Here is a 24342-nt window from a genome sequence, read left to right as displayed (position 1 = left end):
TATATTAAAAAGAATTCTTTTGAAAAGCACATTTAATCTGTTTCATCTTCAATTGCACAAAAAATAGGCTTATCGAGATCCTCTTTTAAGTTTTTTGATGATTAATCTAATCCAAAGAATTTTTTACTTTTATTCTACCTTTTTTCAAGTATTGTTCTCTTGTCTGGTCTTTAGCTGTTGATTCTCATCTTAATATGTTGGACAATAGCCTGCAGTCTGTTAAATTTTTTATTCCTCATTTAGATATTAATCTCTGGCACCGTTGCTCAGTTAGTTCCTTTTGCATGTTGCATAAGATATTCATAATTCTGACCATCCTTTGCATTTGGATCTTACCCAGACTGTACCATCTTGTACGTAGTACTAGATGCAGTCGGTTCTAATATTATTATTATTATTATTACTATCCAAGCTACAACCCTAGTTGGAAAAGCAAGACGCTATAAGCCCAGGGGCTCCAACAGGGAAAAATAGCCCAGTGAGGAAAGGAAATAAGGAAATAAATAAATGATGAGAACAAATTAACAATAAATCATTCTAAAATAAGTAACAACGTCAAAACAGACATGTCATATATGAACTATTAACAACATCAAAAACAAATATGTCATAAATAAACTATAAAAAGACTCATGTCCACCTGGTCAACAAAAAAGCATTTGCTCCAACTTTGAACTTTTGAAGTTCTACTGATTCAACTACCTGATTAGGAAGATCATTCCACAACTTGGTAACAGCTGGAATAAAACTTCTAGAGTATTGCGTAGTATTGAGCCTCATGATGGAGAAGGCGTGGCTATTAGAATTAACTGCCTGCCTAGTATTACGAACAGGATAGAATTGTCCAGGGAGATCTGAATGTAAAGGATGGTCAGAGTTATGAAAAATCTTATGTAACATGCATAATGAACTAATTGAACGACGGTGCCAGAGATTAATATCTAGATCAGGAATAAGAAATATAATAGACCATAAGTTTCTGTCTAACAAATTAAGATGAGAATCAGCAGCTGAACACCAGACAGGAGAACAATACTCAAAACAAGGTAGAATGAAAGAATTAAAACACTTCTTCAGAATAGATTGATCACCGAAAATCTTGTAAGACTTTCTCAATAAGCCAATTTGTGCAATTGAAGAAGACAGACCTAATGTGTTCCTCAAAAGTAAATTTACTGTCGAGAATCACACCTAAAATTTTGAAAGAGTCATACAAAGTTAAAGAAACATTATCAATACTGAGATCCAGATGTTGAAGAGCCACCATCCTTGACCTACTTACAATCATACTTTGAGTTTTGTTAGGATTCAACTTCATACCCCATAATTTGCACCATGCACTAATTCTAGCTAAATCTCTATTAAGGGATTCACCAACCCCAGATCTACATTCAGGGGATGGAATTGATGCAAAGAGAGTAGCATCATCTGCATATGCAACAAGCTTGTTTTCTAGGCCATACCACATGTCATGTGTAAATAGTATGAAAAGTAATGGGCCAAGAACACTACCCTGTGGAACACCGGATATCACATTCCTATAATCACTATGGTGCCCATCAGCAACAACTCTTTGAGATCTATTACTTAAAAAATCAATAATAATGCTAAGAAACGACCCACCCACTCCCAACTGTTTCAGTTTGAAAACAAGGGCCTCATGATTAACACGGTCAAAGGCAGCACTAAAATCAAGGCCAATCATACGAACTTCCCGACCACAATCAAGGGATTTCTGTACAGCATTGGAGATTGTAAAGGCAAGACTAGAACAAAGCCAAAAGTGAAGATAGTGAGGAACGAGGATGTAGAAACCTCCTCAAAAGAAGTCTTCTCCATTATAGGGCTCAATGGCTGCACAGTATTCTAGAAGTTTTATTTCAGCTGTGACCAGGTTATGGTATGACCTTCTCAGGTACAGGCTGACATTAGTCTGTCTTCATAGTTTATATATGACATATCTATTTTTGTTGTTACTGATCTGAAGATAGTTCATATTTTTGTTCATTACTTCTCATATGTAGTTTATTTATTTCCTTATTAACTTTCCTCACCGGGCTATTTTTCCTGTTTGAGCCATTAGTCTTGTAGCATCCTGCTCTTCCAACTGTGGTAGTAGCTTAACTAGTAATAATAATGATAATAATAATGATAATGATAATAATGATGATAATACCAAAACATCCCTATGTAACGGAAAGGCTTCTGGTTCCTGCAATTTTTTGTCGATCAACCTGTTTGCCACATGGCTAAACAGGAAGCTCTACTTGTTTCCTTCCCCCCCCCCCAGTCCAGACCCATGGGATCACAAGGATGATTATGACTTTCTGCTATTTAAACCTCTTCCATTCTCTAATATTTCTTCTATTCAACTGCTCTGTTCGCTAATCAACTATGTTGGGATTACACTGGGACTCAAGTTAACCCTCTTGGCTCTCAGATAGTCTCATGCCACATGGTATCCCTGCCCATTTTAACGCAACCATTGTGGGACCAAGACTCACAGTAGTCACGGGCAATTCCATACTGCTTCTTTGTTACCTCTTTGTCGCATATGGCACAGTCAGCTGGCTCCCTTTCAATTTCTTCTTTTGAGGAAGTTTCTACATCCTCGTTCCTCACTATCTTCACTTTTGGCTTCGTTTCAGTGTTGCCTTTAATGTTAATTTTAATTTTTGAGCTTATAACACCTTTTAGTCCTTAATTTTTCTTCACTTACAACATTCAATACACGAGCTCACGTGTTTACCTTTTACAGTCTCTCTGCCTTATCCTCCCATTATTATTATTACTTTCTAAGGTACAACCTTAGTTGGAAAAGCAGAATGCTATAAGCTCAGTGGCTCCAACAGGGAAAATTGCCCAGTGAGGAAAAGAAAAAAAAACATTTTAAGAAGAGTAACAACATTAAAATAAATATCTACTATATAAACTATAAAAACTTTAATAAAACAAGAGGAAGAGAAATCAGATAGAATAATGTGCTCGAGTGTACCCTCAAGCAAGAGAACTCAATCCCAAGACAGTTGAAGACCATGGTACAGAAGCTATGGCACTACCCTAGACTATAGAACAATGGTTTGATTTTGGAGTGTCCTCCTGTAAGAGCGGCTTACCATAGCTAAAGAGTCTCTTCTACCCTTACCAAGAGGAAAGTGGACACTGAACAATAACAGTGCAGTAACACCTTGAGTGAAGAGTAGTTATTTGTTAATCTGTGTTGTCAGGTGTATGAGGATAGAGGAGAATATGTAAAGAATAGGCCAGACTATTCAGTGTATGTGTAGGCAAAGGGAAAATGAATTGTAACCAGAAAGCAGGTTCCAATGTAGTTCTATCTGGCCAGTCAAAAGACCCCAGAACTCTTTAGCGGTAGTATCTCAACGGGTGGCTGGTACCCTGGCCAACCTACTGCCTTATGAGGTGTGGAAGGAACTCCCTTAGTCTGGTGCCAGGTTGACAGCCAAAACTTGGAGCTTGGTGGGGGCATGGGTCCAGGTTCAAGCACCTTTTCCATCCCCTTTCTATGTGAAGTGTCGGGTGGCAAAGAGAGAAGATGATGCTTTTGTGTCCCGTGAGGGCTCTGTGGTTCTATCCGAAGAAGACCCAACACCTTTGACCAGAGTATCAGCAACTTCCTTAGCATTGGCAGAGCCAAGAAAGAGGTTCTAGGGACACAATCTCTTTCTGACTTATGAGATGATTTGTAATGCATTGCGTCAACTGCTGAGAGGGAGTCAAGATACCAGCTAGAACCGGAACTCGCCAAGTCATGGGTCAGGCCCCACCCTTGCCATCAAAAGGAATCTTACAGTCAGCCAGGTGTTGGGGGTTGGGGTGTCTATACACCAGACCATCTTCATGACTTTTATTCTACAGGAATATCCACAAGTCCCTGGATGCTCTTGTACTTGGTCTTATGGTGGTTGCTCAATTAGTTGTGTAGCAAACCCAGCCTTCATGCGAAATGGTAAGCATTTTGTCTATGGTAACGTATAGATGTGAGTTTGGAATGAAGGTAGAATGTCTGGCTCTTCTCCTCCATTCTTTTTGCCCCTCTCTTGGACACAAAGCTTTACTTGCTTGTTCTGACTTCATGCTGGTAAAATACACTTGTATTGTGAGTTCCATTCTTTAAAATCTAGAAAAGTTTTTCTCCATCCCCCTTAGAGGAGGCAAAGGATGGTGGAATACTGTATATGCCAACCCGTTGATCATCATATGCCAGGTACAGTATATTATTCCAGCCTGCTATCCCCTTTCGGGGGAAGGGATCCCTACTTTGACTACATACCAGTCCTTTCTATTCAGGTCACGCGCTGTCAGCCTATTCATTCATTAGATAGACAGGTGGTTGCTGGAGTCATCTTCACTCATGCATGGGATCAGTTAGATTGACATTTCCTGGGAAGAAAAGAACCTACCAATTTGGTTCCTAGGGGATTTCCAACCCAACTCAGTGAGTCTCCCTACTTAAATGACGAAAGGTTTGTTTACGCATAGGAACAAATAAATTTTTCTAAAGATGATGAAAACGGAATATGCGATGGAAGATGAAATATCACTGGAGGGAGGAAGGATTAATGAGGTAGAATCAGTTAAATATTTAAGAACTATGATTTCCAATGCAGGGTCTTTGAAATTAGAGTTTAGTGAAGGATTGAAAAAAGCAAATCAGACAATGGCTAGGTTAGGTAAAATTTGGAAATCAAATCGCCTGGAATTACACAAAAAAAATTACTGTAGGCTATATATCATTTTAGTGAGATCGGTGTTACTGTACGGACATGAGTCGTGATATGACAATGAAACAATATCCAATAGGTTTTGTGGATTTGAGAGCAGGGCCCTTGGAAGAATATTAGGAGTTAATTGGCTGGACCGGATTAGGAAGATTACTCAAGTGCCATATTTGGATGAGATCATGGGGGGGGGGATGGAGATGGTTTGGTCATGCTCTTCGTATTCCCCAAGAGAGATTAGTTCACCAAACTTTCAACTGGGCTCCTCAAGGCACTAGAAGAGTTGGAAGACCCAGACCTACATGGCTGAGGACTATGAAGTGTGAAGTAGGAGAGGACGATTGGAGAAGTATTGATTTAATAGCTCAAGATAGTGATGACTGGCGAAATCTAACTGAGGCCCTTTGCGTCAATAGGCGTAGAAGATGATGATGATGATGATGAAAGTTTTTATTAATTTGTTAGCTATACAAATCCGAGTCCTTAAAGTTAAGCTTCCCACCTCAACCGTCCCTCTCGGTCCTGAGCCCAAAGGTAATAAATGAAGAGTTTTAACAGGTGGGCAGTGTTGGAGTTCCTCGTCCTTGCTCACCACTTGCTATTAACTACCTCGTAAATGATGTCAACCACCATTCCAGCTCGCACTGAAAAATGATTCCCTATTTAAAGGACTCTGTTTGGTATAGCTCGGAAAAATACAAATAATAAAAAAAATTTTTTTTATATTTCTCTATTCCTTATTATTTTTAACTGTGAAGGTATGACTTTTAAATTTTGAATCTTTTTCTTCTTAAAAAGAATTGCACATGAATCATTGGTACGAAAATAATTTCATTTTGAAAATTATTTCCCAGACAAGGGATCTTTGGTCCACTAGCCACAGTGTCTTCCAGTACACATATTATAGTGCAGTATTATTGTGTTATAATTTCTATTCCTTATTATTTTTAACTGTGAAGGTATGACTTTTGAATTTTGAATCTTTTTCTTCTTAAAAAAAATTGCACATGAATCTTGGGTACAAAAATTATTTCATTTTGAAAATTATTTCCCGTACAAGGGATCTTCTGGTCCACTAGCCACAGTGTCTTTCAGTACACACATCATAGTACAGTATTATTGTGCTACCTGTTTCCGATGGGGATAAGATAGCGATAAAAGAATTATATTCATTTCAAAGTCGATAGTCACATGTTTCATAAGACAGTTATGCCTTGACATATGAGCAAAATGCGTTCCAGGACCGAACTTGTATGTCAATTTACTCGTATCTTGAGTCAATTTTTCCCATATAAAATAACTGAAAAAAAATTTAATCTGTTCCCGCTCTCTTAAAAACACCCAAGTCAATTATATAACAATGGAAAAAACATGCTTTTAATTGCTTTAATACTTTATATACTCACAAAAGGATTTAAATGATTGCTGGACTGTGACCTACAATAAAATATGGCTTCCTTATGGAGTTCTTACCTTCAAGACAGACTGTAGCGGCTAAGGGCGGTGTGTGCGGACGAGGAGGGAGGTAGGAAGGGGAGAGAATTGGACGGTACACATACAACATACGTATCTCAACACTCATTTAAAATTAACTTAACTGAACTTGGCTTACTGAACTTATAAAATTTTTTATCTTATTTTCTTTTTTATTATTTTTATTCTTTTTACTGTTCGTCACTTATCTTAGCTCTTTTTGCCTTGCTCTCACTTGCTGCAGTCCTTTTATGAAATACCTATCTTTCTCCCATTCAAAAGGAAGATAGATAATTTCACGCTTCACCTCTAATTGTCATCATACGCTTTTTCTTTTCACTGCTAATGTTTCCAATCTCTCGCTTTGGACCCATTCATTATTAAGATAATTGGCTACAAATATACGTTAAAATCACGTAAATAGCGCAAACAACACGAGCGATGCTCGATGTGTTCAGTAGTGGGAACGAGTGATGTGGGCCTCGAGAGCTTCCAAATGCTCGGCTCCCTACCGTTAGCATCTTTAAGCGTGCTCGTATCTCAAGTTTGTGCTGATATCTTGATGCAAAAATTTGCTCGGCTACTTGCTCGTATCACAAATGCAAGTTGGGGTACTCGTATGTCAAGGTATAAATACTATGAGATACGAGTTTTATGCGTTCCGGGACAAAGCTCGTATGTCAATTTGCTCATATCTGAGATCAAATTTTCCCTCATAAAATAACTAAAAAAAATTAATCCGTTCCCACCCTCTGTAAAAACACCTAAAAATAGTATTTTACAGTGGAAAAACATGTTTTAAATTGTTCTTATTCACATTCTATGCTCACAAAATAACAAATAACTATGAACTGGTTATGATCCTCAATAAAATGTAAAATTATTATGGAGTTCTTACCTTCGAGACAGACGGTAGCGACTAACGGCAGTGTGTGTGGAGGAGGAGGAGGGAGAGAGGATGAGGAGGAGAGAGACTTGGTGGCAACACGTTCGGTACGCAACACTTTTGTAATACTACGTAATATAATTTAAACTCTAAATTTAACTCAAATGAAATTAGTAACTTTAAATTTAACTTAAAAATGAAATTAGCTTACTGTACACATACTTAAAAATAAAATGTTAATCTTACATTACACTAAACTTATTTCTAATTTTGTTTTCATTTTCATTTTTATTTTACTTTTCTTCTTCCGGCTTGGCTCTTTTTACCTCTCCTTCACCTTCACTTTTTGCCGCCCTTTTTAAAAGTAACCTATCTAGGGATGTTTGCTTTTGTCTCCCTTTCAAAATGTTGCGAAAATGACGCACGCAAGTGTCGTCACAAAAGGCTAACATGCCAACTTCTCCGGGTGCCTCTTTTCCATAAAATTAGGAAACTCCTGCCACTTCGTTAACATATCTTTGATTTCCGTCGTAGAAAGGCGGCCCTCGTCTTCCACCTCCTCTTTGCTACTGAGCTCCTGCTACACCTCCGAATGAGGCATACCCTGGAGCTCTATCAATTCCTGTGTTGTGAGCCCTTCCTGATGCTCCTCAGCAAGGTTGTTCACGTCTGCCTCATCTACCTCCAGTCCCATGGACTTTCCAAAAGACACTTTTCAATATTAATCTTACCCGATGATCATGTAGCTGTCAACTCTGTTGCCCGACAGAAATCTACGGTCGGGATACGCCAGCGATCGCTATACAGGTGGGGGTGTACACAACAGCGCCATCTGTGGTCAGGTACTCCAGTACTTCTTGTCAACACCACCTCAATTTTTCCTCTGTCGTGCCACCGGCTAGACCTACTTGGATACGCTGTTGATTCTGGAGTTATTGTTCACGATTTGGTGATGTATTTGCTCTAGAGTTTAGCCTTCGCTATTCAGGAAGCTTTATCATTAGCTTAGCAAGTTTTTGGAATTAATTTGATTTAATTTTGGTGACGAAGAGAGTATGAACTCTCTTTCACTTTTAAATGGCCGACCCTTCCCTTAGACGGAAGTGTTGGTGTCGAAGAGAGTATAGACTCTCTTTCTTTATTTTGCTTAACAAAGTTATAGATTTATTTTATATCTCTCCGCCTTTTACAGGCCTCTTCGATTAACTTCCTTTTATTATAAACTTATTAAAATTAATTTTTATGTTTGTTTATATGCGACCTTTCCTAATAGTAGGCGGTCTTTTCTTGGAACCGAAGTTAATTAACATTGAGCCCGTCATATCGTTTTTACCTGTTAAGATTTTATGCTATTTTATGTTTTTGAAAGAATTTCTTTGATAGTCTCGTACTGTTTTCAAAGTTGAACTAACGTTTTGTTTTGTCTCCGCAGTTGTTGACGTTCAGAACGTTCAGCTTGCGCTCTATCGTTACGATAGAGAGAGAGTATTCACGGTTTCACGTTGCAGTAAGAGTAAACCGATTCTAGCGTTTTGTTCATTCTTTCTTAGCTTAAATGGTTTTAATTTTTTTTTCAGTTTTTTCCTTTAAGAATAATATGTTTTAACGATATATATAATTGGGCTCATCTCTCAGGTTCTAAGTCAAGAGAGAGAGAGAGAGAGATAGAGACGGAGGGAGAGAGAGGAGGATAAACGTTTCGTTCAAGCGGGTAACGTTGTTATCGTTTTTGCTCTTCTCCCTAGTCTCTTTAGGGGAAGAAGGTAAACGTTTCTAGAGTTTTATTCTTGTTCCCAGGCTTTATGCGGTGAGAGATTTTAAACGTAGTTTATTTGATCTAGTGTTTAGTCTCTTTTCCAGCCACTGAATTTTTTATCTTTCATTATGTTTTTCTGTTACATTGTAATACTGTTTTCGCAATTACTAACTTTTAATGAAGGATAGAATTGCGTGTTTCAGGTACAAACCACTTAAAGTTTCGAGTTCAGTGAAATAAGTGCAAACAGAAATTCAAAAGTGATAAAGTGATAAGCGCAAAGTGTTACAGTGTTGCGTTCGAGGGTTCATCTGTTCGTGCCAGTTGTTCGCCTAGTCTGGGACCTCTTACAAGCTCCCAAGCCCAGGGGAGAAGTAACGTCGAAGGACTTATGGGTTCATCAGGCCTTGATCGACGAACAGACGTTTCCCTCCGTGGTTTCGGGTGTACCCACTCACGTAGCCGACGTGATCACCCCACCCACACAAAGACGAGAGAGCCCATTTATTCCTCGTCTGCGGAAGAGGTTTCTCGCAGAAACCATGGACCAAATCTTGCAGCTTTTAAGTGCAAGTCGGTCCCTTCCGCGCAAGTCCAACTCCTAGGTGTAGCCATTAGCACTGGGTCAGTTCGGACTTGCTGCAGTACGACAACTGCACACCTCCCAGAGAGGCAAGGTGGTACCGCAACAGGCAGTAACTCCGTCTGTTGCCGCACCAGCTGTTTTAGACCCTCAGTCTCAACGGACAGTAGCTCCGTTTGTTGTTGTCTTTCATAGACCCTAGTGGTCCATGCTGCAGACTATACAGTCTCAGCTTGCTCCTTCATACAGGAGTATCATGCTGGAAGGTTGACAATGTAGCCTGTTAACCTACAACCCGCCGAGGTTGTGCGCTCAGCAGATACTGCGGCTGCCTGCTCCCACCCTCCACCTGTGAGAGCTCCACCTCCGATGCGCAGTCCACCCTGCCAGACGCATGTTCTTGCTGCGCCTCCTGCTTTCATGCGTGAGTTGCCGCATCGGGAGTTGCCGGGTTCCAGCACTATGAGGCAACCTCCTCAACCCATGAGGCAGGAGCCTCATGCTATGCGGCAACCTCCTCTACCCATGAGGCAGGAGCCTCAGGCTATGCGGCATCCTCCTCAAACCATGAGGCAGGAGCCTCATGCTATGCGGCAACCTCCTCTACCCATGAGGCAGGAGCCTCATGCTATGCGGCATCCTCCTCAAACCATGAGGCAGGAGCCTCATGCTATGCGGCATCCTCCTCAACCCATGAGGCAGGAGCCTCATGCTATGAGGAGCCTCATGCTATGCGGCATCCTCCTCAACCCATGAGGCAGGAGCCTCATGCTATGAGGAGCCTCATGCTATGCGGCATCCTCCTCAACCCATGAGGCAGGAGCCTCATGCTATGCGGCAACCTCCTCTACCCATGAGGCAGGAGCCTCATGCTATGCGGCATCCTCCTCAACCCATGAGGCAGGAGCCTCATGCTATGCGGCATCCTCCTCAACCCATGAGGCAGGAGCCTCATGCTATGAGGAGCCTCATGCTATGCGGCATCCTCCTCAAACCATGAGGCAGGAGCCTCATGCTATGCGGCAACCTCCTCAACCCATGAGGCAGGAGCCTCATACTATGCGGCATCCTCCTCAACCCATGCGGCATGAGCCTCATCCCTTGCAGCATGAGCCTCATCCCATGCAGCATGAGCCTCATACCATGCAGCATGAGCCTCATCCCATGCAGCATGAGCCTCATCCCATGCAGCATAAGCCGCATGCCATGCAACATGCTCTGCATACCTTACAGCATGCTCTACATACAGCATGCTCTGCATACCTTACAGCATGCTCTGCATACCTTACAGCATGCTCTGCATACCTTACCGCATGCTCCTCAGTCTCACATCTTTGGTTGTTGCCAACTCACAAGACTGTCAAGCAGTTTCATAACGTTGCCTTCTGGTCTGCTGCTTTTGCACCAGTGAAACCCTCACTGAGAGAACTTAGCTTTTCTCGGATATGGTTCCTGTAGATGAGAAAGTGCTATTCTCCCTCCTTCTGATATTCCCTTGAGGACTCTGTCATTTGGAGAGGAGCCTTAAGCTGCTTAGCCTCCTATGGACTTTATTTAAGCATAACATGCTTCCAGGGAGGGTAATGGTTCCGCTTCAGTCGCTAACCCCGTCTGTTGCCACACCTGCTCCCATAGACCTTGAGCTTTGTTGCAAGACATGCAGTCCAAGCTTAGTCCTTGTTAGAGGATTTTTTGTTTACGGAGTCAGTGTGTCACTGGGAAGACGTTCAACAACCAGCAGAAGTGACTTGTTGTGACGCAGTGCGGCAACCTCAGCAACCCGATAAGGAGTTGTCTGTACGACCCAGACAGTCTAGACAGTTTCGGGTTGTCGCTGTACTTCCTCGCTTCCCCATGGTTGACAGTTCACAGACTGTGCAGCAGTACCATGATCTTGTGTCCGGCTCCGTCAGACGACTGGCTTTTAAGAGCTCCCACAAGTCGTCGCTGTCTGGAGATTCTCAGATGGACTATGGATCTGACCAAGGAACTGGGCCTCCTGGTCAATTTTGAGGAGTCCTAGCTCGTCCCATCCCAGACCATTGTCTACCTGGGTATGGAGCTTCAGAGTCGAGCTTTTCGGGCTTTTCCGTCGGCCCCAAGGATCTACCAAGCCCTAGAATGCATCCAGAGCATGCTGAGAAGGAACCGATGCTCAGTCAGGTAGTGGATGAGTCTAACAGGGACACTTTCATCGCTGGCCCTGTTCATCGAGTTAGGGAGACTCCACCTCCGCCCCCTTCAGTATCATCTAGCTGCTCACTGGATAAAGGACATGACGCTAGAGACGGTCTCAGTTCCTGTTTCCGAAGAGAGGAGGTCTACTCTCACGTGGTGAAAGAACAGCTTTCTTCTCAAGGAAGTCTACCTTTGGCTGTTCAGAAACCCGACCGCCGTCTCTTCTCGGACGCATCAGACACGGGCTGGGGTGCGACTTTGGACGGACAGGAATGCTCGGGAACATGGAATCAGGAGCAAAGGACACTTCACATCAATTGCAAGGAGCTGTTGGCGGTTCATCTGGCCTTGATAAACTTCAAGTCCCTCCAGCTTAACAAGGTGGTGGAGGTGGACTCTGACAACACCACAGCCTTGGCTTACATCTCCAAGCAGGGAGGGACTCATTCGTGGAAGTTGTTCTAGATCGCAAGGGACCTCCTCATCTGGTCAAAAGATCGAAAGCTCACGCTGGTAACGAGGTTCATTCAGGGCGATATGAATGTCATGGCAGATCGCCTCAGCCGGAAGGGTCAGGTCATCCCCACAGAGTGGACCCTTCACAAGAAAGTTTGCAGCAGACTTTGGGCCCTGTGGGGTCAGCCAACCATAGATCTGTTCGCTACCTCGATAACCTAGAGGCTCCCGTTGTATTGTTCTCCGATTCCAGACCCAGCAGCAGTTCACGTGGATGCTTTTCTGCTGGATTGGTCCCATCTCGACCTGTATGCATTCCCGCCGTTCAAGATTGTCAACAGGGTACTTCAGAAGTTCGCCTCTCGCAAAGGGACACGGCTGACGTTGGTTGGCTCCGCTCTGGCCCGCGAGAGAATGGTTCATAGAGGTACTGCAATGGCTGGTCGACATTCCCAGGACTCTTCCTCTAGGAGTGGACCTTCTACGTCAACCTCACGTAAAGAAGGTACACCCAAACCTCCACGCTCTTCGTCTGACTGCCTTCAGACTTTCGAAAGACTCTCAAGAGCTAGGGGCTTTTCGAAGGAGGCAGCCAGAGCGATTGCCAGAGCAAGGAGGACATCCACTCTCAGAGTCTATCAGTCTAAAGGGGAAGTCTTCCGAAGCTGGTACAAGGCCAATGCAGTTTCCTCAACCAGTACCACTGTAACCCAGATTGCTGACTTCCTGTTACATCTAAGGAACGTAAGATCCCTTTCAGCTCCTACGATCAAGGGTTACAGAAGTATGTTGGCAGCGGTTTTCCGCCACAGAGGCTTGGATCTTTCCACCAACAAAGATCTACAGGACCTCCTTAGGTCTTTTGAGACCTCAAAGGAACGTCGGTTGTCCACTCCAGGCTGGAATCTAGACGTGGTCCTAAGGTTCCTTATGTCATCAAGATTTGAACCTCTCCAAATCAGCCTCTTTTAAGGACCTCACATTAAAAACTCTTTTCCTCGTGTGCTTGACAACAGCTAAAAGAGTAAGTGAGATCCACGCCTTCAGCAGGAACATAGTTTTCACATCTGAAACGGCTACATGTTCCTTGCAGCTTGGTTTTTTGCTAAAACGAGCTTCCTTCACGTCCTTGGCCTAAGTCGTTCGAGATCCCAAGCCTGTCCAACTTGGTGGGGAACGAACTGGAGAGAGTACTTTGCCCAGTTAGAGCTCTTAGGTACTATCTAAAAAGGTCATAACCTTTACGAGGACAATCAGAAGCCTTATGGTGTGCTATCAAGAAGCCTTCTCTTCCAAGGTCTAAGAACTCAGTTTCTTACTAATTCAGGCTTCTGATTAGGGAAGCACATTCTCATCTGAAGGAAGAAGACCTTGCTTTGCTAAAGGTAAGGACACATGAAGTGAGAGCTGTGGCTACTTCAGTGGCCTTCAAACAGAACCGTTCTCTGCAGAGTGTTATGGATGCAACCTATTGGAGAAGCAAGTCAGTGTTCGCATCATTCTATCTCAAAGATGTCCAGTCTCTTTACGAGAACTGCTACACCCTGGGACCATTCGTAGCAACGAATGCAGTAGTAGGCGGGGGCTCAGCCACTACATTCCCATAATCCCATAACCTTTTTAACCTTTCTCTTGAATACTTTTTATGGGTTGTACGGTCGGCTAAGAAGCCTTCCACATTCTTGTTGATTTGGCGGGTGGTCAATTCTTTCTTGAGAAGCGCCGAGGTTAAAGGTTGTGATGAGGTCCTTTAGTATGGGTTGCAGCCCTTTATACTTCAGCACCTAAGAGTCGTTCAGCATCCTAAGAGGACCGCTACGCTCAGTAAGGAAGACGTACTTAATAAAGGCAGAGTAATGGTTCAAGTCGTCTTCCTTACCAGGTACTTATTTATTTTATGTTATTTTTGAATAACTAATAAAATAAAATACGGGATACTTAGCTTCTTTGTTAACATGTATGCTGGTCTCCACCCACCACCCTGGGTGTGAATCAGCTACATGATCATCGGGTAAGATTAATATTGAAAAATGTTATTTTCATTAGTAAAATAAATTTTTGAATATACTTACCCGATGATCATGATTTAATTGACCCACCCTTCCTCCCCATAGAGAACCAGTGGACCGAGGAAAAAATTGAGGTGGTGTTGACAAGAAGTACTGGAGTACCTGACCACAGATGGCGCTGTTGTGTACACCCCCACCTGTATAGCGATCGCTGGCGTATCCCGACCGTAGATTTCTGTCGGGCAACAGAGTTGACAGCTACATGATCATCGGGTAAGTATATTCAAAAATTTATTTTACTAATGAAAATAACATGTTTCATCCACCACAATAGGTTCGGGGTCATCAGGGTCTGTCGTATCGAACCCTTCAAAGTTCCTCTCAGCGACGGAAGCTGATCACAATTTCTTCCATGCTGAATTATGAGTTCTTTTTGTGACACCCTGCCATACATCGTCAATATTTTTTGAGCAGTGAATGATATTGAAATGTTCCTTCCAAAATTCACGAAGGGTGAGATTGGTGTTGTCTGTGACATCGAAGTATTTCTTGAACAAATGCTTCGTGTACAGTTTTTCAAAGTTGGAAATTACTTGTTGGTCCATGGGGTTGGGAGGTGGTGTGGTGTTGGGTGGAAGATAAAGGACCTTGATGAATCTGAACTCATCAAGAATGTCCTCTTCGAGACCAGGAGGGTGACCAGGGGCATTGTCGAGGACCAGGAGACATTTCATTGGCAGGTTCTTCTCGGCCAAATATTTTCTGACTGCCGGACCAAAGCACAGATTAACCCATTCCGTGAAGAAAGGTCGTGGTAACCCAAGCCTTAGCATTAGTGCGCCACATCCCTTGCAGATTTTCTTTCAAGATACTCTGGCTCTTGAAAGCATTTGGGTTTTCAGAGTGGTACACCAGCAGTAGCTTGACTTTACAGTCACCGCTAGCATTGGCACACAAGGCTATAGTTAACCGGTCCTTCATGGGCTTATGGCCCGGTAGCCTCTTCTCTGTCCTGATGAATGTCCTCCCGGGCATCTTCTTCCAGAAAAGGCCAGTTTCATCACAGTTGAAGACTTGTTGGGGGATGTAGCCATGTTGAGCGATAATCGAGGCAAAGGTTATGACAAAGTCCGCCGCGGCTTTTGAGTCGGAACTTGCTGCTTCCCCATGCCTCACAACCAAGTGTATCCCAGTCCTTTTTTAAAGTTATCTAACCTGCCACGACTGGCTTTGAAGGCGTCTGCTGGCATCGAAGTCTCCCCTCTCTTGGCTGCTTGCTTCCCTTTCCAGTCATTGTAGATTCTGCTGGCCTTTTCACATATGATAGTCTCAGTCACGCTATCTCCCACCTACTGTTTCTCCTTTATCCAGATCAAAGAAGCCTCTCCATCTCGTCATGGATATCACTGCACAGCTTGGAAAGGATGGTTACTCCTTTGGAAGGCTTTGTGCTCTTTATAGCATCCTTCTGCTTGAGGATGGTACATATTGTTAATGGACTCCTCTCATATTGGCGAGCCAGCTCAGTCACTCTTACACCACTCTCATGTTTTTCAATTCATGCTTTATCTCCATTGTCATCATACGCTTTTTCTTTTCACTACCCTTGTTTGCACTCGCTTGCTTTGGACCCATTGCTTATTCACTGAATTCTGCTCTGATTAACGCAAAAACCACATTAGAAAACCAAACACTACGGCCGTTGCTCGGAGATAAACCTTACGCGACAGAGATCCAACGGGAAAGACAGAGCGATGATGTCCTGGTGAGAAGCCTCTCGCACACTCGGCCACCTGGCGGCCGCATAGGGAACTGCCTCGTATCTCAAATTTTTCTCGTATCTCAGGACAAAATTTTGCTCGAAATTTTCCTCATATCTCAAATTTCTCGTATGTTGGGACACTCATATCTCAAGGTATTACTGTACTATAGTTTATAATTTGAAGGCAAGTATAGGAATACTTTTCATAGATTTTATAATAATATTCCATTATGTTTCCATATAAAGAATAATTTCTCATATAAATTTGATAAATGTTCTTATATATGTTAATAGAAAATTTTGTATTCCCAGGTGCACGATCAGGAAAGCAGTCTGAAAATAGCCATTTCTGCATATGTGTCAACAGTTATTGGCAGTCTTTGTTTACTACATGATGTAAGTATACATTACAGTATTATAAAAATACTGTATAAGAATCTTTCTTAGAAAAAGTGTAATTCTGAAAAATAATTTCCATAATTAGGAGTAAAAATCTGAACGTTGAAATATGGGTTATTATAGAATAAGTGAGATTATATATCTGATGATTGCAAATCTTTTATGCAGCTACTGAGGGGATATGATGCCTTATAGTGACGGGGTTAATAACAAAGAAGAGAGTTAACGGGTTATCAAAAATTTTATTTAAATTACAGTACAGTATAATCATCATTTTACTCGAAATTGCAAACTTATATTTTATTCTGAATTTTTTGATGTCAGATATTACAGAAAAATTTCATAGGTAAGGTCATTTATAAGGCATGATGCAGTTAGTACAGTAGCTACAAGTTTGTTTGCGTACCTGTGACTGAGCGAATTTAAAGACAATATCCAATTCTATGGCACCCTTAAACTGATACTCAATTACAAATCAATCTGGCAAATAATGCTATTAGTGTGATAAAACCTTATATGTTATAACCCATTACTTTACTATATTGTGAAATTTCTTATACTTTTCATGATTATGTAATATTTTGATAATATATATCAGATGTACATAATCTTTTTCTTAACATCAACATTAGTGCTGTTGGTTAATTATTATTTTGTATCATTTCAGGTGAAAGAAGAGCACCTCACTTACATAGTCAAGATGCTTCCTGTATGTTTAAGTTCTGAACACAAGGAGCTAGTCGCTGGGTCTTATTTGATTCTGTCACATTTAGCTGTAAATGCAAAGCTGTCTGATGACTTGTTACAGAGTATTGTTAAGTTGATAGTTGAGGTTAGTATTAATGACCATTTTTTTTTTAATATATATAAGTACATACATACATATACCAAGGCACTTCCCCCAATTTTGGGGGCTGCTGACATCGAACAAATGAAACAAAAAAGGGGACCTCTCCTCTCTACGTTCCTCCCAGTAGTAAACATGAGCTGATGTAAGTTTGCTAAATTGCATATTTTAGAATTTTTAATTTTATAAAGCAAAATGTATAATTATTGTGCATGTTAATTGCTTTTGTGTAAACTTTTCTTCTATTATGTAAAAAAAAAAAAATTTTGCTCTTTTTGATATCTGGGTCAATTCTTATAGTTGAAAGCAATGGATTTTATTCAGATTATTTATCACAGACCTTTTAGTTGTACATAGCTTGAAATACTGGGAGGGAAAAAAACCTAAGTCTTTAAGTAGATATATTTTCTCTCTCTCTCTCTCTCTCTCTCTCTCTCTCTCTCTCTCTCTCTCTCTCTCTCTCTCTCTCTCTCTCTCTCTCTCTCCATAGTTGGTCATTTGCAGACAATGTTGTAATATTTGATGTCCACATTTCCCCTTTTTTTGTTTTTTTGCTTAAATCTAAAACCTTTGGCTCTACTCCCATCCCAAATGAATGTCAGTTGAATATGAGTACAATACTTTAATACCAGGGTAGTAAAGTTCGCCCTCATCTGCAGGTTTGCCATTTTATGATTCACTCATATACGGTTTACCATTCTGTACCATTATACAAAATGATACATAAAAGTTCACCCAGACATGTGTGAAGCACTTGGCAAAAGTATTTTAAAGCATGTCATTCATTTGCTTGCCTGCCCAATACTCTGCCAGTGGAGTCCATATCAAATCATTTGTTCTGACATGCATCAAGATACCCACACTGTCTTACGACATTCTCAGTTTTATTGTGTGTTGTGTTGTGAGTAGTAAGGTTATCTGTGCATAACAAGAGGTGTTCATATACTATGAAATCATGGCCTCAAAGTGCATTCAAGTGATGTTGGCATAGTGTAAAATGGGTTTGTAGGTATTCATGTGTTGTCACTTGTAGAGTAATGTCAGATTTATCATTTATTTAAAAATGAGAAGTCATTAGCTGAAGTTCTGCATAAGTACGGGGAGAGTTAGTCTGATTCATGAGATATATAAGAAGAGAAAGGAGAGACAATTAAGCATTACCATTGCCCCTTCCATTGCAAAATTCATCTTGATGATATGTAATAAAACAGTTATTGAAGATGGAAAAGACCATGAATTTATAGATTGAGGACATGACAATGAGAATAATACCGATTTATTCTCAGTTGTTGTTTTATGACAGAAGTCAGTAATCATTTAAGATAATGTTTTCAGCATCATCAGTTTAAATCTCAGCATAGAAAAATAGCTGTAAGTTATGGATGGATAAATTCAAGAGTAGATATGATTAAAAAAAAAAAAATAGGAAATACATGAAAATTGGCATCTGTAGATGATGAGGTAGCAGATTCTTATTCAGGATAATTAGAAGCAATTATTAGACAAGAAAAATTTGATTCCAGGTAATTCTTCAACTGCAATGAATTCCATTTCAGTTGAAGACTACATCCATAAAATTGTAAAGCAGGCTTCTGGGTTTAATCATGGAAGAATTTGCTGATTTTAGTTTTCTGTGGCAATGTAACCAACTACATAATCATCCTAGGCCTTATTTGTTGCTCCAAGAACATGCCTGCATTGAAGGAGAACACATACCATTACTGGACAAGGCATGGGTAAATCATACTACAGTGAACCCTCGTTTATCGCGGTAGATAGGTTCCAAACCCGGCCGCGATAGCTGAAAACCTGCGAAGTAGGGACACCATATCTACGTATTTATTTAACATGTATAGCCTATTCAGACTTTTAAAACCTTCCCTTTACGTAGTACTGTTAACAAACACCCTTTAATGTACAGAACACTTAATGCATGTACTACAGTACCCTAAACTAAAACAGGCACAAATATTAAAATGTTAGAATATTAAAGTACATAGTATAAAAAAATAAAGATTGTTACTGTACTCACCACGAAAGAAGTTGAAGAAAAACTTGAATGATGATGGCGATGAATTTGCTGCACAGTAGAAATGATGATGATAAAGCTGATGATGTCTTCTACTGTGCAGCCAATGATAGTATTTTATGTCTCTTCAGACAGAGGTGTCTTTTCCTGGGACACCTCTTCAACTTCTTCCTGGGACACTTCTTCAATTTCTTCCGAAGGCATAGTAGCAGGAGGAACTGGCTTTTTTTTGCGAGGCTGGAAGAACATTGTGATCGGAAGTTGCTGCCGCTGCTTCTTTTTTCGCTCTAAGAGCATCCTGTAGGGAGTCATGTCTTCATCGATTTTGTTGCAGAATTGCATAGAACGAACCATATCCTCGTCCCACTCTTGCGACAATTCTTTCAACTCCTTCGTAAGGTTGCAGAGCTTGGCAAGCCGTTCTAATGTTAAGCCCGTTTCTTCGACATTTTCTTGGGTCTCTTCCTGTGTTTCACTGTCTTCTTCACTGGCCGATTTCGTCAGGTCTTCGAGGTCTGTGTCAGTTAGCGGCTGGTAATTGCAGTCCAACAACTCGTCGACGTCTTCAGTCGTCATGTCGCCAAACCCGTCACCTCCAATTATCGCAGCCAACTGCACAAATTTCCGTATTGCAGAGTGTTGAATCTCAGCAGGTGTAAATCCCTCGTCATCGTAAACAATCTGGGGCCACAACTTCTTCCAGCTCGCATTAACAGTAGCAGGTTTCATTTCTTTCAGTGCCTTCTGGATGTTCTCCAGGCACGTGGCTATTGTGTACTTCCGCCAGTACGCCTTCAAATTGAACGTTTCATCCTCATCATCTTGGGCAGCATCCACACACGCAACGAGGTCCGCCAAGGTATTCTTCGTGTAGAGGGCCTTGAACGCCCTGATAACCCCCTGGTCCATCGGTTGAATTAATGACGTCATGTTGGGTGGCAGGAACTCAACCTGAATGCCCTCATGCGACAGATCAGTTACGTGTCCACCAGCGTTATCCATAAGGAGAAGGATCTTAAATGGCAAGCCCTTCTCTAAGAGATATTTATTGACTTGCGGGATAAAACACTGGTGGAACCAGTTGGAGGTCAGCATCTTCGTAATCCATGCTTTTGGATTATGCATCCAGTACACGGGAAGGAGATTCTTATTTTTATTTTTCAAAGCGCGGGGGTTTTTCGATTTGTAAATAAGCCCCGGCTTTAGCAAAAATCCAGCAGCATTGCCACACATCACGAGGGTAACGCGATCTTTGAATGCTTTAAAGCCAGAGGCTTTGGCTTCTTCTTTGAACAGGAAAGTTCGCGATGGCATTCTCTTCCAAAACAAGCCGGTCTCATCCATATTAAACACTTGTTCGGGCTTGTATCCACCTTCAGTAATAATGTTCTTGAACGTCTCATTCGCGTAAGTTTCAGCAGCGGTAGTGTCAGCGGAAGCAGCCTCGCCATGCAGAGAAACGCTTTTCAGGGCGAAGCGTTTCTGAAACTTCGCGAACCATCCTTTGCTGGCGGAAAAACGTTGTTTCTGAGGCTGGGAATCAGTGGATGTCCCTGGTTGAGGTTCATCTACATCATCTTCGTCTTCTTCAGCATGGTCGCCATCGTCGTCTTGAGGTTCCTTTGCCGCAAAATTCTCATACAAACTCAAAGCCTTGGTTCGGATGGTGTTCGTATCTTCTTCCGGCAGTCGGCAATCCAGATTGCTAAAGCACCTTCCATACGGACGATCGTTTTATTAGGGGCGGTAACAACTCGCTTCGCTGACCTGCTAAAGGCGATGGCAGCCGTCTTTCTAATGTTCGCCTCGTCCTTCTTAATGTAGCGAACGGTTGATTCGTTCACTCCAAAATGGCGGGCTGCGGCCGCGTAACTTCTCCCTTCTTTCAACATATCGAGAAGTGTCACCTTCTCAGCAATCGCGTTTAGGCTCACTACCAGCCTTAGTAGAAGCAGAACGCTTGGGAGCCATTGTAGGGGTTAAACAGAAAGTTCAACAAAAAGTTCAACTTCAAACAGTCACGCACAGCACAGATAAAGTTACACAGTAATGTAGCAGCGTCTACCCGGCGAGAGAGCAGCAAACAAAGTGGCCGCGATAAGATGCTGCGGATCAGAGAAGCGGTCAAAACACCAATCACAGGCTAGATTACAAAACTTGGGAGCTGATTCATCATCTATCAGCGCTGGAGCCAATCATAGTCCGTCTTACATGCTACCTAGTAGTTACCAATTCAAATACAAGGTACTATATACTATATGCTTTACGTACGCTATTTTACGCTTGTTTTGTTGTAGGATATGTATGCTTATTCGAGATGTGATTTTTGCAACAAAGAATATTATTGGATGCAGTACTACGTACGTATACATACAAAAGATTCATGGAAAAGATGCACATCCATTACATTTGTAGTACGTAGTAGCCATCAGCAGCCTTACACCATTCAAATATGACAAAGTCAGACTGCATCTGATTTGCGTTTCATGTTCGATTTAATTTTACTACGTACAGGTATACTGAATTATCGTATGATCACATTCTCTTTTCGTGTTTTATTTCTTTCTGTACTGAATTATATATCATATGTAATGCAATGAACCATCAGTAAGAGTAGATATTACTAATTATTAATGGAATTAACGAAATATTTGGGTCTTCATATATCGCGGCTATTTCGAAATTTCCGGAAAATCCGCGATATATGTATATACAGTACATGCGTTATGAAAAAAATCCGCGAAGTCGTGAATCCTCAAAAGTCGAACCGCGAAGTAGCAAGGGCTCACTGTATTTAGATTGAGTGTTAATGACTTTTGCTCTCGGGCAAAAACACCTGGAGAAAGGTTTGTCATTTAAGATTGATTATGATCAACACTGTCCATGGACTTCTTTACGACATTATTTAAGATTATGAAAGCATAATTGCTGGGTTTCTTTCAGCAAATACACTTTTTCAAGGCATCATGGGGTGGAAAAGTCCTCCTATATTTGACAGGTAAGAATCTGTGAAACATTTTTATAGGATATATTTACGTAATACATGGGGTACCTATTCTATAACACTTGAACCTGCAGAATGAACTTACATTAATATGTATGGTTTTTACTTTACACTACCGCTGAACATCTTTAATACAGTACCGTAATCTAGTAGTTTAATCTACTCTCAATAGGGCTTTGAGATGATAGTGATGGGTGTAGATGCAGACTGCAATATGAATAAAGGGATTGCTGGATGCTTTTTATAGTCACTGATGCATTTACGTTTATTCGGGAAATTTGCCGGAAAAGTACACACACACACACATACTCGCCATTTGACAAACCAGCGTATCCTCTCTACCCAAGCAAAGAAGAATTCAAAGGAGCAATAGACGAATTACAGCCCCAAACTATCAATGTTTCTTGTATCATTTTTTATCCAAGGCTATAGGTAACCCATTATTAGAAATACACTAGAAATTTCAAGATTACTCAGGCAATGAAATGGGTGATATTAAATGTTGTCAAACTTATTGAGGAACATCGGTAAGAGTTATGGAATGCAATTAGAAGCATTTTTCAAGTCAGATACTGAAGAAACTAAACTTCAGAAGTGGACCATGACAAAACCAAGTGAAGTGTTTATTTACTGTTGGAATTTTAAAAACAATATTAATTATGATCCTAATATGCAGGTCTTCATCGTCATCATCATCTCCTCCTATGCCTATTGATGCAAATGGCCTCTGTTAGATTTTGTCGGTTATTTCTATCTCAAGCTTTAATTAAATACTTCTCTGTTCATCATCTCCTACTTCACACTTCATAGTCCTCAGCCATGTAGGCCTGGGTCTTCCAACTCTTCTAGTGCTGTGTGGAGCCCAATTATGCAGGTCTTACTGAAGCTATATTACCTAATGACATAAGAAAGGCAGACACAACAGTGGCCTATCATGATGTTTTATTTATAGAGGAACAGTAGATGATCTATTACCATTAACATGGTCTGCCTCCAAACCAACATTTCTCTGCATTGATTGCTCCTGCTCCCAAAAACACATTAATATGCACTGTGTACTCTTCATAACATCTTTTATCCAACAGCATCTGTGTCTCCTCTAGTTTTAATCAGTGAAGTGTACCTGATGATCATTTTAGCCTTTCTTTAAAGGATTAATAAGAAAATTGAAATGCATATGTATTACTGTTACCCATCATCAGCTCATCATCATATTCTTTACACATGAAGAAAGGAGGAGTCAGTAAGTACCTGATTAGCCTGGATTAATGTTACATTAAAGTGCTATACTGTGAAACATTTACGAATAAATGGGCAGTGTGCACTGTACTGTGAATACATTCCATGATGTTCATATATTATTATTATTATTATTGTTATTTTTATGATTCTTACTCCCTGTACTGTTATTATAACAGCACTTGTGTACTTGACCCATCAAAAATAATGGCTAAATATTTATATAGATATGCATGCACTTGAACACAGATTCAACCATTCCCACCCCTTCCCCCTACCCAAGGGATGTCTGGTATTGCTACTGAGCATGACCAGAAATATATATTGTATATATATATATATATATATATATATATATATATATATATATATATATATATATATATATATATATATATATATATATATATATATATATGTATATATATATTTGTATGTATATATTTATTTATTTATTTATTTTTTTTTTTTTATTTATTTGTTGCCAGACACTTGCTCTTTATTGTATAGGGGAGATTTTCTGTATTAATGCTACATACAATACTGTTAAGTTTTGTTTAGTGAACAGTACTATACACACATAGTGGTGTAATATTAGTTCTGTACTGTATTTTGCTAGAGGGTGCTGTATGATACTGTACTATACAGTGCATATTTAGTACAGTTTACATGTACTTTCACATCCAATACATTTTTAGTTTTGTACTTTATTTTGCTAGCTTGTGGTGTACCGATATATTTACTAATAAGTTTGAATTTTGTAACAACTGTTATCTGTGGAATACTTTATACCGGGTGTCCCACTTATATAATTTTCCAGTATATGTAGGGCCAATTATACATCAGTTAAAAGGCCAAAACCAAAAATTCCTTAAAAATCAACAAGTTTTATTATAGCATTTTGTGAACTAAGAGATAACAAATTACCATATTTGACGGCCTATAAGACGCACCCTCATTTTAGCAGGTTAGATTCAGG

General features: G+C 40.7%; 1 protein-coding gene across 1 annotated transcript in view; it reads left to right on the top strand.

Annotated features, from left to right (window-relative positions):
• LOC137631754 (HEAT repeat-containing protein 1-like) overlaps positions 1-24342 on the top strand; it is a 622900-nt gene that overhangs the window by 397743 nt on the left and 200815 nt on the right. Inside the window, exons 5-6 of the mRNA XM_068363681.1 lie at positions 16158-16241; positions 16912-17076. Coding sequence (XP_068219782.1) covers positions 16158-16241; positions 16912-17076 — 249 coding nt within the window. The remainder of the gene's footprint in view (positions 1-16157; positions 16242-16911; positions 17077-24342) is intronic.

Source organism: Palaemon carinicauda, chromosome 40, assembly GCF_036898095.1.
Source record: "Palaemon carinicauda isolate YSFRI2023 chromosome 40, ASM3689809v2, whole genome shotgun sequence".
Classification (NCBI taxonomy): Eukaryota; Metazoa; Arthropoda; class Malacostraca; order Decapoda; family Palaemonidae; genus Palaemon; species Palaemon carinicauda.
The sequence above is the reverse complement of the archived record's forward strand: the minus strand, read 5'-3'. Positions and strand labels throughout refer to the sequence as shown.